At 38.7% G+C, this 16,555-nt stretch overlaps 1 protein-coding gene across 1 annotated transcript in view; it reads left to right on the forward strand.

Annotated features, from left to right (window-relative positions):
- Nucleotides 1-16,555, forward strand: part of LOC141925065 (von Willebrand factor D and EGF domain-containing protein-like) — a 188,201-nt gene that overhangs the window by 157,589 nt on the left and 14,057 nt on the right. The window contains exons 26-27 of the mRNA XM_074828546.1: nucleotides 13,710-13,805; nucleotides 14,933-15,028. Coding sequence (XP_074684647.1) covers nucleotides 13,710-13,805; nucleotides 14,933-15,028 — 192 coding nt within the window. The remainder of the gene's footprint in view (nucleotides 1-13,709; nucleotides 13,806-14,932; nucleotides 15,029-16,555) is intronic.

The raw sequence follows: 16,555 nt of genomic DNA on the forward strand, positions 1-16,555 counted from the left end.
TGCAGTCTAACAAAGCACTCCCTTAAATTCGCCAACTGCTACCAACTCACAGCATGTTTCTTTCCACTTTCAAAAAGTTTATGAGGCTTTGTTGCCCATCTTGGTATAATCTTTTGCAAAAAGCTTTTTGATATGATGAAAATATTTTTGTTCTGTCTAATCTCAGTCTCCATTCTACTTCAATAACCACTATATAGTATGTTTTATTTAGCCTAGTGTTATAAAAACTTAAATAAAGGACTCGTGTCTGTGATGAATTAAGAGAAACATGATTAAGTAGAAGGCAAATATTACTGTTTGCTTACTCTTAATGGCCACTGACTGTTAATAGGTAAAAAATATTGAGTAATGTTTCTTTTTTCTTGCTTAAAATCAACTGCACATGGGACAGGTACCATGATCTATAGAGTAGTAGGTTATTCACAAGCTTTTCATAACAAGCAGTTGCTATTAAAGCTGTATGTCTTATCATTGTTGTCATATGAAATAGTTTCTCTCTCCTCTGCCAGAGGATCCAGATTTCTCCATGCCTCTGGAGCAAAGGACTGCAGGGCACACCCCAGAAGTGAGTCTCAGCTGACTTCCACAAACCTTCCCTCATCAACAAAAGGGAGAAAACTAGTGGTCCCATCACTTGGAGGCTTCTCTCAGTTCCATACATCTGTGTTCAAATGCAAAAGGCATTTCATACCTTTTTTTAGGCATGATTTTATATCATTTTCAGTCAGGCATTGACCTGATCAGTGGATCAGCTGTTGCACATGGCATACACTTACAGGCTAGGAGTATATACACAGACACGTGTTCTTAACTCATTTACACATAGACAAATGCGAAAGTGGAAAATAAATTCCTAGCATGAAGAAGTTTCACTATGCAACCCCAAATGTATAAAAAGTACCACAATATCCATTTGACATTACAAAAAAAAGTTAATATATCATGTAGCTCATTTTGTCTCCTTTGCAGTGTCGCCAGGAGTATATATATGTATTTATATATTTATCAAATTAATTCCAATAATCCCATGGCCACTTGGGCTGCTGACTGTAGAGGTGAGACCAGCCCCATGGGCTGCATGCCTGAGTGCTCAGAAACCCATCTGGGAGACGATCTGTTAAGTGCTTCTGATAACTTTCCTGGGAAGGGTGTGGGAGAAGGAATCAGAAAAAAAGCCAGTAGATTTCTACTTTATGGAGAGGCTTTTCTCTGGATTTAAACATCTTTTCTGTTTGCCTTTAAGGACCCCATGTAACCCAGCTATGCCCTGAGTTGCACAGGATATTACAACTTGCACAGAGTTGTAACATCCTTACACGAAAAGTAAGGAAAAGAAATACATACATGACAGTATCAAAACTCTAGATGTAATGTTCACTGGAAGTTTAATACTGCAACAGCTTCCTTTTGCAAATCACCAGGACAATGTACCACATTTTCAGAGGAAATGCCAGAGGTGAACCTGTGGCCTAAATCATAGCTCGGTGGTGTCTGACCTGTTGCTGCCATGTTACCCTACGCTAAGAAATGTACAGCTGGCTTAGCCAGAATGAGGAATGTAACAATTCTGAGAAAAACAATTCCTTTATCATTATTTTAACTGTTCTTTGATTTCTGAATATGAATTTGCAGTGTCCTTAAGTCCCTTTACACTTCTAGTACAGTTTCAAAAACCTCTGACAGCAAATCAGGTTTACTATGTACTTACACAGAGTCTCTCTCTAATTTTAGAAATTTTGGGCGGATTTATTACCTGCCTAATAAAACCTATCAAGATAGAGTGAGTAAACTTAAGACTAAGAAAGACAAGTCTGAAGAAGCTTCCCACCCATGTATTACATTCAGAGCAGCCTCACATTCTTGATCTTTAGTTTGGGAAAATATTTGTGGGTTTAGGAAATTTCCAATGAACCATAAAAACTGAAAAACACTCTCTTCAGGAACAGTAATGTGAACAGAAATATTATCTTTCTGAACCTGCAGTGAATGCTTGAAATTGGCAGTCTTTTCAATTTTGTCATTGTTTATACACAGCAGTACACAGTTTTTGCACACTTATGTCTGAAACCCACTAATATGAATTGCATCAGTAAGCCCTTAGATTTCAGCTTTAATATGCTCCTACATGGAATTAGAGCAAGGGGAAAATTTCCTGCCATGCACAGCCCTGATTACAGTAGGGATGCTACAGTTTCCAGCCTCATGGCACCATAACATTCTGGATGACCCCTTTGATGGAGCTACATGAAGTCAGGGAAGCCAGAAGCACTTGGATGCCCATCCTGGAGATAATTTGCCCATTAGGGTTCTTCCTCATGTATGAACCCACAGGTCTTGCAACTCAGATGCAAGTAACAGCCAGTCAAGTGGGACGTACATTTGTCTTTGTGATGAATAATAATAGTCATGGGTGTCTGTTTCCCCTGTAATTAATGCTCAAAAGTATTTCTTTTATCTTAACAAAAAGCCACCATAATATCCATAGTTGAAATAACAGAATAAAGAATTCACATACTCTAAAAACTTTTATATTTGTCATGATACCAGCTTTATGATTTTGTTTTTAGGTAGAAACAGTGTTTAGAGGTAAAGATAAAAATAAGTCAAATCAGTATTTTGGTCACTTACCCCTTGGACATTCTGGCATTGCTCCACAACTTTTAGACATTTATCTTTCCTTCTTAATATCTCACCTGCATAGACAGAGAAACAAAAGCTTCTGTTTGCTTTTGGCAGCTTCAGACTCTCAGTTGAAGGAGATAATTAAAACTAAAAGCCAAGGCAGCCAATCAAAGACAGGTTAGTTCTAAATTGAACCCAAATATGCTGTTGGTTTATTTTAAATATATAGCAACCTGCCTTAGGATATTCACTCCCATCCCTGTACAGTTTGGCATTTCTAATACTCTCTGCCTGACAGATAAAGACGTGCAGGACAGAGTGGCAGCATCCTGCCTTTGTCATTCAGGCTTACTCTTCTTTCCTTCTTTAGTATACGCAGAAAGGCATTAATCCTGAAAGTTTGTGTTTGTTTTGTATGTAAATAAACATGACCTCAGAAAAATGTGTAAATCAACCAGCTCTGATTGGCTGCCAGCTGAAATATAAGGCTTTGCCTGGTGTGTTTAGTGATAAATAACTGCCTGGTGATTATGCAAACCAGACACCCACACCCAGGAAGAGCGGGTGTCAGAGCTGACAGTGAAATGTATGGTTATGCCTCAGCAATTGTAAAACCTTGTATCCTCACTTGCTACGTGTTGTTTTCGGTATAATCAGTCTTGCTGAGCAGAAAGAGGCAAATGCTGGCAGTACCTCAAAATAAAATATATTTCTGGATCAACTTTACATCAAACAAACATGCTCAGTGTTCATGCTAAAGAAAAGCTATTCGCGCGTGGCTTTAAATTCCCTTTTGAAAAAAATACACAGCTGTAACAATCCTGGGTTATCACTCCTATTCATGAGGCTTTAAAACAGTGTTTACACTGGTTTCTATTACATCCTCACAAAAATTATAATCAAAGAAAATAGATTAGATTTCATTTATTTACTACACATATTTTCATAGGACTGCTTTACAAACAACTCTTAAAAAAGGAAAGGTAATAAAAGCTGAGTTTTCTTATGAAGTGTAGGAGTGAAGATGAGAAAAAAGAGGGATTCTGAGCAAAAAGGGAAGCCACAGCTCCCTCTGGAGCTCATCAGCAAGCAAAGGTCACAGGAGAACGGTGTTGACCATCCTCCTCCTCCTCCTCCCTTCCCCAGAATAACAACACACCTGCAGCCTGACCTTGGCCTCTTTTGCCCGTGTACCTTCTCGATGCTCATTGTGCAGCCAGCTAGCTGGGGTTTACATATAGTTTAAAATAGAGACTATGTTTCTGCATGCATCTATTTTATCAGGTTAGGCCAAATTCTGCCAACTTTTTATCACATAAATCATCACACTGACATTAGGACTTTGCGGATTGGATCTCAAAGTTAGTAGATAACTATTTCTCCATTTCAGTAATTCCTGCAAGCAGGATTTATAGCCAATACACAGTGCACAATATAACTCATGCTCACTCTTCCAGCTCTGCTTGCTCCTCTTCCCTTCCGCTCTCTTTTTCCTTCCCAGTACCATGAGGACTTTACTTGCATGAGAGCTAGAGGCAAACTAATTGGAAATGTGAACACTGTTTTTCAAAGGCAGTCCTTTGCTAAGCAATGTCATATTATGAAAGTCACTGACTTCCCATATTCCAGCCTCCAGCCTCTTAAAGTTTCTGCCTTGCCAGTTGCATAAGCAGGAAGTTTTACTGCTCAACAAATTAGAATTCCACCGAGTAATCATCCTGATAACAGGTGATATATTCTCTGCGATATCTTCACTGAGTAGGCAGATTGACTCAAGCTATCTAAAATCAACCAGTTTGCAAACCAGAGGTCCAGCATATCCTCCCACACAACTGCGCAGGGAAAAATCCACGTACCTCATCTAAATGGATGGAGTAATCATTTGCGGTTAGACTTGCTGTTCATGTCAAGGATGTGCTCAAAGGCAACAACAACTATTTGTCCAAGATTTCTGGATGGTCAATACCCTCAGACAGTGGGTGTTTGGAAATAAATAAGCAGCTGCTCATAGCAGAGAGACTTGTAACTTACTGCTAAAAGTATTAGTTTTGTGACAGAAGTAGAAAGATTGGCAGACTGGCTTGTTGACTGGTTGGTGCACAGTCTGAAGACACAGGAAAAGGAAATTACTTCTTACTTGCTTCAGTTCTTACTTGATTTTCCAGCCCATGTACCAGAATAGGTTCATATTAGATGTCATCTTCATTCCTTGGGCAGGAAATACAACAGAAGATGAAGAAAAAAAGTCAGGGCTACTACTGTCTTTCCCATTCAGCTGAACACAAAATGATCTGTGCATCTTGCCTGGCGGGAGCAGGGAGAGCTATGACTTCCTGGAGAAAGGGAGAGAGCCAAACAGGAGACAGTGACTCAAGGTACAACCTGGTTTGTTATCTGCTCACAGAGCAGCACTCCTCTCTGCTCACTCTTAGTAAGGATTTGTGACAAAACCATTAGTTGGCCTTTCTGAAAAACTACATTTTCTTCATATACATGTAGCTGCTGCATTTATTTTAATAGGGGCTTTGAGCACATGCAGTTGCCTCTAAATTTATTTTGCAGGAAGAAAACAAGAATATATCTGGGTAAGAACTGAATATACATCCTAAATAAGCCCAAAAGCCTTATTAAATTTTTATTCATTCCATAAGCAACACATTCACAGACTACAGCATGAATTTTACTAGAGAATCTAGGTTTTGAGCCAGTATTTATTTACTTGTATTTTAAAGGCACTAAAGAAATGTGTCAGATCTGCTGCTGTATGTAAATGCATACTTAAACTAAAAGAGCAGGGATTCCTGAATTACTGCATTTCTCTTTGCAGTGGGCTTCTGTGTGAGGATAAGTGCTTTTTTCCACTATTTAATTTAAGAAACAATACTTTTGGGGGTCTATTTTTAATTAAACTATTTTTAAAATGTCTCTTCTTAAAAAAGGGGCATGAGATCTACCACCTGAAAAGCCCAGAGGACGGACAATTCTGGAGATTAAAGTTGTCTATTTATCCACAAAAAGACATTGGCAAGACAGTCCTCTCCAGCCTTAGCTTACTTTCTAAGACAGATAATACCAGGATGACTAACAGATTAGTGTGGTGCCAATGCAAACAGATCTCTTCTAAATCTCCTGACCAGGCTCCCACCTGAGGCCCTCGCTCTTTGGCTGGGTTATCAGCTGGACCACAGTGGCCTGCGGCTGGTTTTCTTCCTGGTTTAAGACTGCATCTCCCATGCCACTGCGGTTCTCTTCAGTTACTCTGCCTGAGTCTCCCTTTTTCTTTGAACAGATGAAAATAAACCAAAATGCATCAAGCACAGGCAACGGCTTATCCCACTCAACACAATGAAAACGTGCCTAAATGGCAGGTCATCCTGCAAGCACAGAAGCTGCAAAAACAATCAACAGAGGAAAACAATGTATATGAGAATCCTTTCACTTCTTATTCAGGCATGACAAGAAAGCAGCTCAACAGAACAATTTATACACATGCTGCAATGGTTCACTGACCTAATAAAACACAGAGCATTATTCAATGAAGAGAAAATGTTACCAAACCCAAGACCCTAACAAGATGGGAATATAAGCTGTGCTGAGAGTATACTTTACAATTCCCCACATTAATTATTTACTAACAGTTGCAAAGATGATAATAGAGTATAGCTATAGTATCTTTCAAATTAATAGGGTTGCACTTAGACTAAAACCAATCAGTAAATGAAAAAAGGTTTTGCTAATGATCTCCAAATCTGACAGTTCCTAGGAGAATATTCCCCAAATACATAAATGTGCATCTGCACATGCTTATTTTGTTTATAGTGGCTTTCATTTTGAAAGATGCTGACATATTTTGCAGCTATCCAAACATCATACCACTGTATCTCTAGAGTTTCACCTGACAATAGACAAAATGAAGATCAGGAGACCCAGAGGGAGAAACATGAATAGGCAAAATTAAGATCAGAAGACCTACAGTGGAGAGTCCCCTGTCTGTATTGGAGTGACAATCCTTCATCAGTTTCCACAGATTCACAAGGTTTAAGAGCCTTGCTTACCACATACTACCAGGGAATCTTTTGGAGGTACAGATGGGGAGATCAGGATCCTCTTTAACTGATTGAAAATGTTATCATCTGATGAGAGTGACATGACAGCAAACAGGAATGCAGTACATTACGCACCGACACTCGGAGTTTAGTCTAGGATCTCAGTAGTTTTGCCATGCAGTATTAATTACTCTTCCATTTTTCCTGAACTAATACCTAAATTAGGTTTATTTCCTGCTTTAATATCTCTAAAAGGCCCCATAGGTATATCAGACTGCACATCAGAATGAAGACCAGGCATAATTAGGCAAAGCACTGGCATTGCATTGCTATCTATATGGTCTACAATTTTTCAGATCATTTTTTCTTCTGAAATGTGTGCTAGGTCATGCAAACTAACTCATATTGCTAGAGCTGTGTGGTAAAGTGAATATATTATAAATGCAAACTGTCACCACACCCATCACAATTACATTTACAGCTCCCTCTGTGCCTTGTAGTAATTTGTTCTCCCGCACTGCATCCCTCAGAGGTTTCTACCAGATTATTTTTACTATTCAGAAAGGTAATTTATTGAAGAAGTGCTTTGCATCTCTGTCAGAGATACGTGAAGCGAGAAATAGGGATGAGCAAACCTCAAAATGATTGGTAGCTTGATATGGATAGGGATCCAAATTTTAGAAGAACCTTGCGCAAAAATTGCAAACAATTTTATTACATGACAAATACTCCTTCTTCTTAAAATTTAATCTGTGGCTATAATTACTGACATTCAGTGGTTCACACATACAACGTTACTCTGATAGAGCTTGGAGAGAAAGTTATTTCCTTATTTACAAATCCTAATCAACACAGATGAGGAATTTCATAGATAATCAAGCTCTGGGATAACATACATTCCTAAAACTCAGTATGGGCAAAACCAGTTCCTTACTGCCCTTGGAAGTAGAAAAAAGGGGACTAGAAATTGCTAGCGTCCCAAATCCATAACATGTTTTTCAGAGCTGTGTGCATTTGGGACCTTCACAGCAGCAGATATATTGGTACATCCATCTCGTTAATGATCTGTTGAGCATCAGTTATACCCTCTAAAGGGGAGAATGATATTTTTTACCTTGACTAGTTTCTGCTAGTGTCAGAACAGTAGAATCCAAACAATGGTGTCTTTTGTTAGAAACACCCTTTTTGGCCAGAACACACCCATTTTGTGATTCCTATTTTCAAAGAATTGAAGGTCATTCAGCAAGATCAAATCTTTATTTGGAGCCTAGCAGCATCCAACCAACTGTTTCGTTACTGCAGTCTGGATAACACTTCATTTGAGGGGTGCTGCTGGGATGCATAATGCACACAGAGAGATGGGGAACCTTCTTTCCAGTCGATCAGTTGAACTGTGCTATTTCGTGAAACTGCTGACCTGACCTTCCAATTCTTGTCCTATGAAAAAGATCAGCAACGTCTCTACATTTTGAGGCTGAAGTCTCATGATTCTGCCATTCCTGGCACAGAGCTTCTCTGTGGTTTTTGTGTTTTATGAAGAGGCAATGTACATTACCTATAAACATTGGAAAAGGAATAGAAGTGCTAGTTTTAACACAAGACCCATGGCTTTCACATCTATTGGTTTCATTTTTGTTCTCAGCTTGAGTTCTGTGATCTATATTTTCCTGACAAGATCAGCCGGTCTTATTTTTAAACCTGTCCCATGCTCTGTGTCCTTACTGTGTCGTATCTCCCCAGCTACAGTTCTTTGTTTTTGAGAATGTCACACCAAATCAAGATAACCACTAAGCAGAAAGGAGAAAACGAACATTAGAACAACATGTACACATACAACAGCCAAAGCTGTGACTGATCAAACTTCCAGCTCCTCAAAAGAGCAATAGAGAGAGCAAGTCGAAATATGCGCTACACCCACAGTGAAGTCAGTCCAAAACCAACACCAGCCAGGGAATAAAAGCAGTGCCTGTGAACCACGTATAAATGACAGCACAGAGATGGTGACTTAAAGGATACGTTGAAGTATGTATCTACCAGTAGGTGTTCTCTTGGCCGCATTTCTGTGTTCTTTGTCAGTAAGCTATACCTGATGCATTACCTTAGCTGGCCCACACAGATGTTACTGCTTGAGGCTATTTTCTCTCTTCCATCCAAAAGCAGAATGTATCCAGAAGCAGGTCAATTTTCTCAGCTTCTACAGGATATATTAAAAAAAAAAAAAAAAAAAAAAAAAGGTTGTCTTGAGAACTACATCTTCTAATCAGCACTGCAGCGTGCCTCACTGTCTCCTCATCAGGAGCATGGCTCAGGATACGTGATGACAGGTAATTTTTGATTCAGAAACAAATAGTCTGTGCAGTCTCATTGTCAGGAAAGGACATGGATGTTCAACTGTGGCAAGGCATATTCCTGAAACATTGCAGAGGATCCCTTTCTGCCAAGATTTTAGAAGCCTGATTTAATATTCCCTCTGTTTTGACTTGATGAGGATGGTGATGAAGACTGTCTTATTTCAACAAAATTACAAGCTTTTCACTACTTTTTATTATCTACTTCTATCGAGAAAAGATGTAATGGGGTACTTTCATCAAAAGGTGGCTTAGGTCCAACTTGGAAAGTTTTTGTCTGCTAATCCACAGAAGCAGTGGGAGTCTGAAGGAAATGTCTGGCTTCTTTTAATCACTGTAAACTAATCAGCAGATACTGCTGGCTAATATTGTGACTCTTTGTTAGAACAAGAGATTACTCTCAGTTGCTTCTAGTATGTGCAGTCCAGCAAAGCATGCCCAGCGCTTAACTTTGCCCCTGGTCCTTTTTGGCTTTGCATAGCAGGGGTATTTTGCTTAATACTGTGTATGTTTTAGAGGAACTGTTACTGTAAATCAAAGAAGGGTAGGCAAGGGAAGACGCTGGAATTGTAGGTGTTCAGTGATGGTACTTCTTACACCAGGAGGACTTACTTGACTTCACACACAACATTTAAGGTGTTGGCTGTTTTTTTGTCAGGATTTTAGTAATCTCTGGAAATACTTATTTTACAGGAAAATTTCTCCCTTTGGCTGACAAAGCAGGATGTCTGACTACCTTGAACATGTTAGGGCTGAACAGTTGAACTATGAAGCTCCATGGAGGTTGATAAAAAGAGTTGGAAGAAGCACTTCACTGGGTCAAGTCAGCCTAGAGGGGATAAGCTATAAAAAAGGTCACAGGAAACTTTAAGTGATTGTAAGGTCAAAATGCATTAAAGCCATCAAAGAGAAATAACTGCTGCATAAAACAGAAAACTGAGCGACTTGTGAATGCCTTTCAATGCACAGAATTGCATACATTTCATATGATGTTCTGTACAACACCTATGTTTTATCTTAACACCTGCAGCTGCTTGTTACCTTATCAAAATCACCCCTCACCTGAAATACAACACATAATCATGCTTTTTCTTTAACCTGCATTATCACCTTCAACATAGGCTTACCTTATCTAACTCTCCATTTTTGGAAAACATAAAATCATGGAAGTCCTTTCTAGGTTTAAACAGAATTGTGGTGCATTATAGACTTGAGTAACTCTATTGCATATGAAATTCTGTGCTTCGGTTATTACATGGAAATGTTGACACTGACAGCAAGGGGAAAGGGATTAAGGCTTTAGTGATACTTACTGTCAGCAAGCTTGCACCAGGGTTGTGTTGATAGTACAGGTCTGTCCCTACCTGCAGTGATATACCCTAGCAAACTGCAACAAAGGGAAGACATAAACCTGTTTATATTTGTGTCATTAGGGCTAGTCCCCAAGGCAGGTGGAAAACTTATCAAACTACTGTTTGTCTTTGGGTCAAGATGCCAGTCCTTTTTTAAGAGGAGGGGAAAAAAAGAAACGTGAGTCTTTTCAAAGTCATGTCAATGCCTGGGAGGATTACAATAATTCGATTTGCTCTCCTAGTGTCTGATAATTTATTTAGTTTTCCTGTGAGAGGCTGTAACATTTTTGTTTGCTATTTTGAAATTGGAGCTCCTCCACAGAGGCCAAGGAGTGGGACTAGAAAGGATCCAAACTAGTTATCATCAACAAATGTTGAAGTCTGCCTGATGGGTATTGAGATGGAATTGTATTTAAGAAAGTTAAAGAAAGGGAGAACAAGGTGGAGATGTCAGCCAGGAAAAGGGGAGAGATAACACTGCAATCATTGACATAAAGGTGCTCATGAATTCCCTAGCAAGAAGAGAAAGTATCTCCCCTGGAGGGCAGGCAGGCAGAACCACCCCTCCAGTTCAGAACAGGTTTGGTACTTCCCATAGTTCACTTTGAACTGAACTCCTCTGGATTTATCACCAGAGTGAGAGATGCCATAAGCAATAAACAATGTAAAGGAAGTTTATGCTATATTTTCATAGTTACTTGTTCATTTGTAAGGCAGCTGAACAAAGAGAGAATTAGAACCTAAGCTGAAAGTCAGTTTGTATAGGTATGTTTTACTCAGCCCAAGACTGGACCTCACCTGTTGTTTAAAGTTTTGCAGAATTACACTGCAAATTGAGCTGAAACAAGTTCAGTTATACACAAACTGAAAACTAAATGTTAATTAAAAAGCACACTAGTCGGACTCCCTGTAATTGAAGGAAGGGTCTGTTGTTCTACAGTTTAAAAAATCTGCTATCAGTACAAAACAACCAGGAATATCTTAAAATGTAATTGTTTGTATTAGGTTAAAAATGCGCACAAAATGTAAGGGACCAAAAAAAAAAAAAAGATAAATACCCTTTTGAACAAGTGTTACGGTGCTTCTAGTTACTTTTTCTTGGCTTTACTTTCTAAGGAGTGGTGGGAAGTCATTGACCAAGTTTCATATGATCTCAAAATCAAATCTCTAGATTTTCAACTGATTTTGGGACAGCAGGTTAGCACTGGGGACACTGTGGTCTGTGAATATCACAAAGCATAAGTTCATTTGAAATCTAGAATCAAATTTTATGGTTTGGGGTCATCTTTTCTAAATTCTGAATATCTGAGCTGTTTTATAATTGGAATGGGAAGTCAAAGAAAACATAAGATTGTAGGTCAGAAGTCCATTTTTGGAGACGTGAGATCAAAAGGGAGAGAAAAAGGAAGAGGGAAAATAAAAGATTAAATGATTTCAGAGTTATGGTTGCCATGACACTTTGAACTCATCTAGCTTTTAACTAGTGGTTGCAGCACTTTTTGATAGTTCAGCAAGAACTGTAGATCCCCGTTAGCCTTAGTAAGCAGAGGCCAAGATTATAGCATGGATCGGGAGAGGCGGAGAAAGAAGAAAAAGAGGATGACAGTTTAAGGGCTTGGATCCAAGCAGCCCTTATAAGCGTGGGTAAGTTCGTCCTGCCTGAGGGCAGGTCACTATGCTGAGGGATCCGGGAGGCCTGGCACAGAGCAAAATGCAAATGTCGCAGCCAACCAAGAGCAGCAATATAGCACTAAAAGCTGAAAGAATAGACCAGGACACAAAAAGCCACAAAAGCAATATTTCAATATATCAGAGGAATAATTAGGGAATCTAAATCTACCTATCTAAAAATGCCTGATCATACCTAAGAGAGGAACAGAAACTATTCTCCCACCAAATAACAGTTGCTATATTTTTGCATGCTATTTTTTAGCAATCATTCCTATTTTGAGGCTCTTTGCAGGATTCCACCTTCTACAGTAAAGGTCTGAGGGGGGGTTGTGGTAGTTTCAGAGTCCTGTACGTAGTGATGACTTGAAAATCAGAATTACTACAGCATTAGTATTCAAGTTCTGTTCTTACTGCTGATGTGCCAAAAGACATCACAACCTTAAGGCTAATAAAGGCACTGTAATGCTACATTTTAGCTGTCAGCCCCCTTGGTGCCTGCAGAAGCAAGTAGCCTGCTACCTGCTGAGGAAGAGCTGGGTGTTCAACTGCCTCCTGGCTCTGCAAGTAGGGAGGACTGACGCTAATTACTGCTGTTGGTAACGCGTCTCTGGGAAATCCCATTGTGCCCTATAAAGCTTTAAACATGGCAGGTGCCATTTGACACAAATGTGTTCTCAAACCTTCATTGTCGGACTCCTCCTGACTTAACTCTCATACTCCAGTCTAACCACTTGCTATGTAATGTGGCTTTATTGTTTTCCACCCAGTTCTCAAATACCTTCTTCCATGTAAAAGGCAAACCATTCCCACTCCCATTGTACCAGCATTGCCATGTTTCTAAATACACTGCCTCTGATGAGTCCTTCCTACACTTATCGTAACAGCCAAGGAGAAGCAGGAAATACGGACTTTAGGTGTCTGCCTATGGCATCTACTTATATCAAAGCAGTCTGGGGTTGCAGATGTTTGACTTGCCACAACAGTGAGATTTTAGTTAGATGTTGTAAAACAGCAATATTGATAAATACAGGCTTAATCTGAGACACTAAAATTAGCAATTAGATTTATAATTAAATGTAACAAAAAAAATTATCTGGTTTCCTGTGGTTGAAACAACTTAGCTTTCACGTCTTATTTGTATGAAAGAATAAAGGAAAAAGGTAAGTACTTTAACAAATAATGGTACAAAAAGGCAATAGAGGAGTAGATCTATTCAGTCTTTATGCTTGGTTGAATGCAAAAACGTTCCCAAAATTTTGTGAAACCAATCTATCCTCTTCAAGTCTTTTCTTATACAAATTAACATCTGAGAACATGTTTTCCAATCAGAAAGTGAAAGCTCTAACAAGAATTTGGTCTGTCCACAGCTGCCACAGAAAATTTCTTACTTGTTTTTCTGAGAATCATTGTAATTAATGCCTCTCTCATTTTTCTCGTGAGGCAGCTCTTACTGGAGCTTCTCTGAAAGAGCTTCCACACAAGGCACAGCATTTTCCAGAAGGATTTATGGGAGCTATCAAGCCTCTGTGTTTCAGATTCTCAAATCCAAATTACTTTTCTGGTTTTTAATTACAAACAATTGAACCTTCTGAAAGGCAGCGAATAAATCTCCAGTAAAGTCTTCCCTCATTTCCCAGCTTCCATGTTCTTCCCTTGATATGTATCTGCAGGTGTCTGTGATCCCACGTGCATGAACGGAGGGAAATGTGTACGCCCAAATGTCTGCGACTGCCCATCTGGTTGGAGGGGAAAGCACTGTAATAAACGTAAGCACCTCTACTGCCCATCAAACAGATCAATATTACTTGGGCCAGTCAACATCAATTGCAATCTTCTTTTAATATTAAAAAACAATGTAGTGAATAGAATCTCTTTTGCTACTTCAGCAGTTTGAGGTACAACAGTTTTAAGTACAGGTAATACAAACTGCTATAAACATTTGATGCTTGCAAAGGAAAGAAGCTGTGTAGGGGAACCCTGGTTCTGCTTCATGCAGCTGTCTGTTATACATCTTGTTATGGAAATTCATTTTTATAGTATTAAACTCGAAGCAATGATTTTATGTTTCAACAGCCTCACATATTTTGTTATATTTTACAGAGAAATGCCATATATTTCAAAATACAGAACTATTTAAAGCCTGCTACAAAGCCTTCCAAACTGATATACTCTCAAGGTCACCAGATACATTTGGAAAATGATGTGTTCTTACTCTGTAACTCTAACAGATCTGGCTAGAGTTACATAAAAATGTAATTAAAAAAACCTTCTCACCCTAAAATATTTTCGAGGAATATTTTTCCTTACGTGGCTATTCATTACTATGATGTTGACAGATAAACTGAATAAATTCATAATCAAGATGACATACTGTATGTAAACCAGATTAAAATACTGGCTTTTTACCCTTTGGGTCCTGATAGTAAATATGATTTCAGAACAAGCATTTTGAAATTATAATATTAATAATTTATTCAGAAATTCTGAAGGAAATCTGCCTCTCACATATATACACCAAAATATGCATTCACTCTTTCAGGATCTCTGAAGAAATAATATCAAACTTTACTGTGAGAATCTATGTATTTATAACACGGAACACATAATATGCATATAACACATATGAATATATCATATAGAGAGTATTCTTAGCTGATGGTGAACTGAGCATTAGAAATAGCAAAGCTCCCAGTAGACAGTCATCAAAGATAAATTTCTTAAGAAGCAAATATCAAAGAATCTTGAATACTGATTATCTGATGAATAGAACACATTCACTTCTTTAGAAATTAGCCATATGGAATAAAACCTAGCAGGTCACCTTTCAGACAGATCTTGAACATCCAAGTATATTGTGTACATCTTCTCACTTGTTTCATGTCAATCTGTTCAGCTGTTTGCCTGCAGAAATGTCTGAACGGTGGAGAATGTATCGGTCCAAACATCTGCGAGTGCTCTGGAGGATGGGCAGGAATGCTGTGCCAGACCCGTAAGTGCTGCTTTAATTATTATGGTTTAGTAGCCATGCATGTTGCAGCAGAGCTTTTTATGCATTAGCTTTTCTACTATGTGTATATTGTGTTAGGTTTATGGTTGGACTTGATGATCTTAAAGGTCGTTTCCAACCTAAATGAGTCTATGATTCTATGATTGTATTACATGTAAAAGTCAACCATAACATGATTAGCACCTAGATTCTGCCTTTTATTTGTCAGAACTGTCTTACACTGCCAGTAAAACTACTGCTTTCAAAGACATTTCTGGGCTCAACATCAGTGTGAGAAAGAGACCTGACTCATCTTTTACTTATGGGGATGCTGAGCTTGACCTGTCGGACAAAATTAGTAGTCCTTAATTTCAGTAATTTGAAATACAAGGTAAAAAAAGAGTCAGAGACAAAAGGAAATGGAGTAGCCCATTCTGCGTACCGAGATGACATTAAGCACACAAAGAAATTCTATGTATCTGCTAACCTAAGAGCCCAATCCTGTAAATACTACACGTTCAGATTGACCACTGAGATAACTGGAAGTATTTGCATATGGAGGGACTGGAAGACCTGGAATAGGATGAGACCCGTTATTGCCTGTTACATACAGGGTCACTTCAGTTTGTGTATGTTATTAGCTTTACAATAAAAGGGCATGAGGAAAATATCAAGGCATTATCCCCTTTAAAGGGCAATCTTTCTTTCCTCTCACACTTGCAGAGCACAATTACTTATGGAAATCTTTTGTCAGTTAAATCCCAATGGCTGTGTAATAGTTTCTTTGTGCCAGCTGTCTTCTAGTTCAAACATAGTAATCTTTAAAGTTATTTATTAGTTGATAACATATTCTTGACTCAATTTATTAAATAAATAAACAAATCATGCTTGTTGGTGTGAAAGGCAAGTAAGACTTACTATCATTAACAATTTCTGCTGTCCTGTGCGGACACACATGCCTAGGCAACTTTTTATATATCTATTTCACCAGCTCCTTTGAAATTTTGCTCCAAACCTGTTCACTTGCTAGTCACTCTGTCTTTACTATTTTTTCCCATATTTTTACTGTAGTGGGGAATTAAATCAGTTTTTTGTCCAAAAGGAGCTGGCTGAAACTCCTAGGTCCCACAGCAAACCCAAATAATCACCAAGTGGCTGGAATTTCTGGTTTTTTAACTAGAAAGAGAGTAGACTATTGTCAGAGAGCAGATGGTGAGGTCTTATAATGTTGCTCCAGGGCATTCACAGTGAGTCAGGGAGGAAGCAGGGGAACCAGAAAGTCTTCATCCTCACAGATGTTAGGTATAAAGTTTTGCATAGGAGTGTAACCCCTGAAAACAAGTCCGGTTTTGTGTTTTAATGGGAGTCTGTTTGCCCAAATCCAGACTCAGTGAAAAAAATGTTTTTATCTGCCTAAATATAAAAAACCTTCTGAGTGCCTCCCTTACTCAAAGAAGCGCTCACCTTCACCTCAGCTCTGGCACTGACAAGCAGGTTGCTAGCAGCAGCAAAGAAGACTGTAACCCACCT

The sequence above is a fragment of the Strix aluco genome, chromosome 6, assembly GCF_031877795.1.
Source record: "Strix aluco isolate bStrAlu1 chromosome 6, bStrAlu1.hap1, whole genome shotgun sequence".
Classification (NCBI taxonomy): domain Eukaryota; kingdom Metazoa; phylum Chordata; class Aves; order Strigiformes; family Strigidae; genus Strix; species Strix aluco.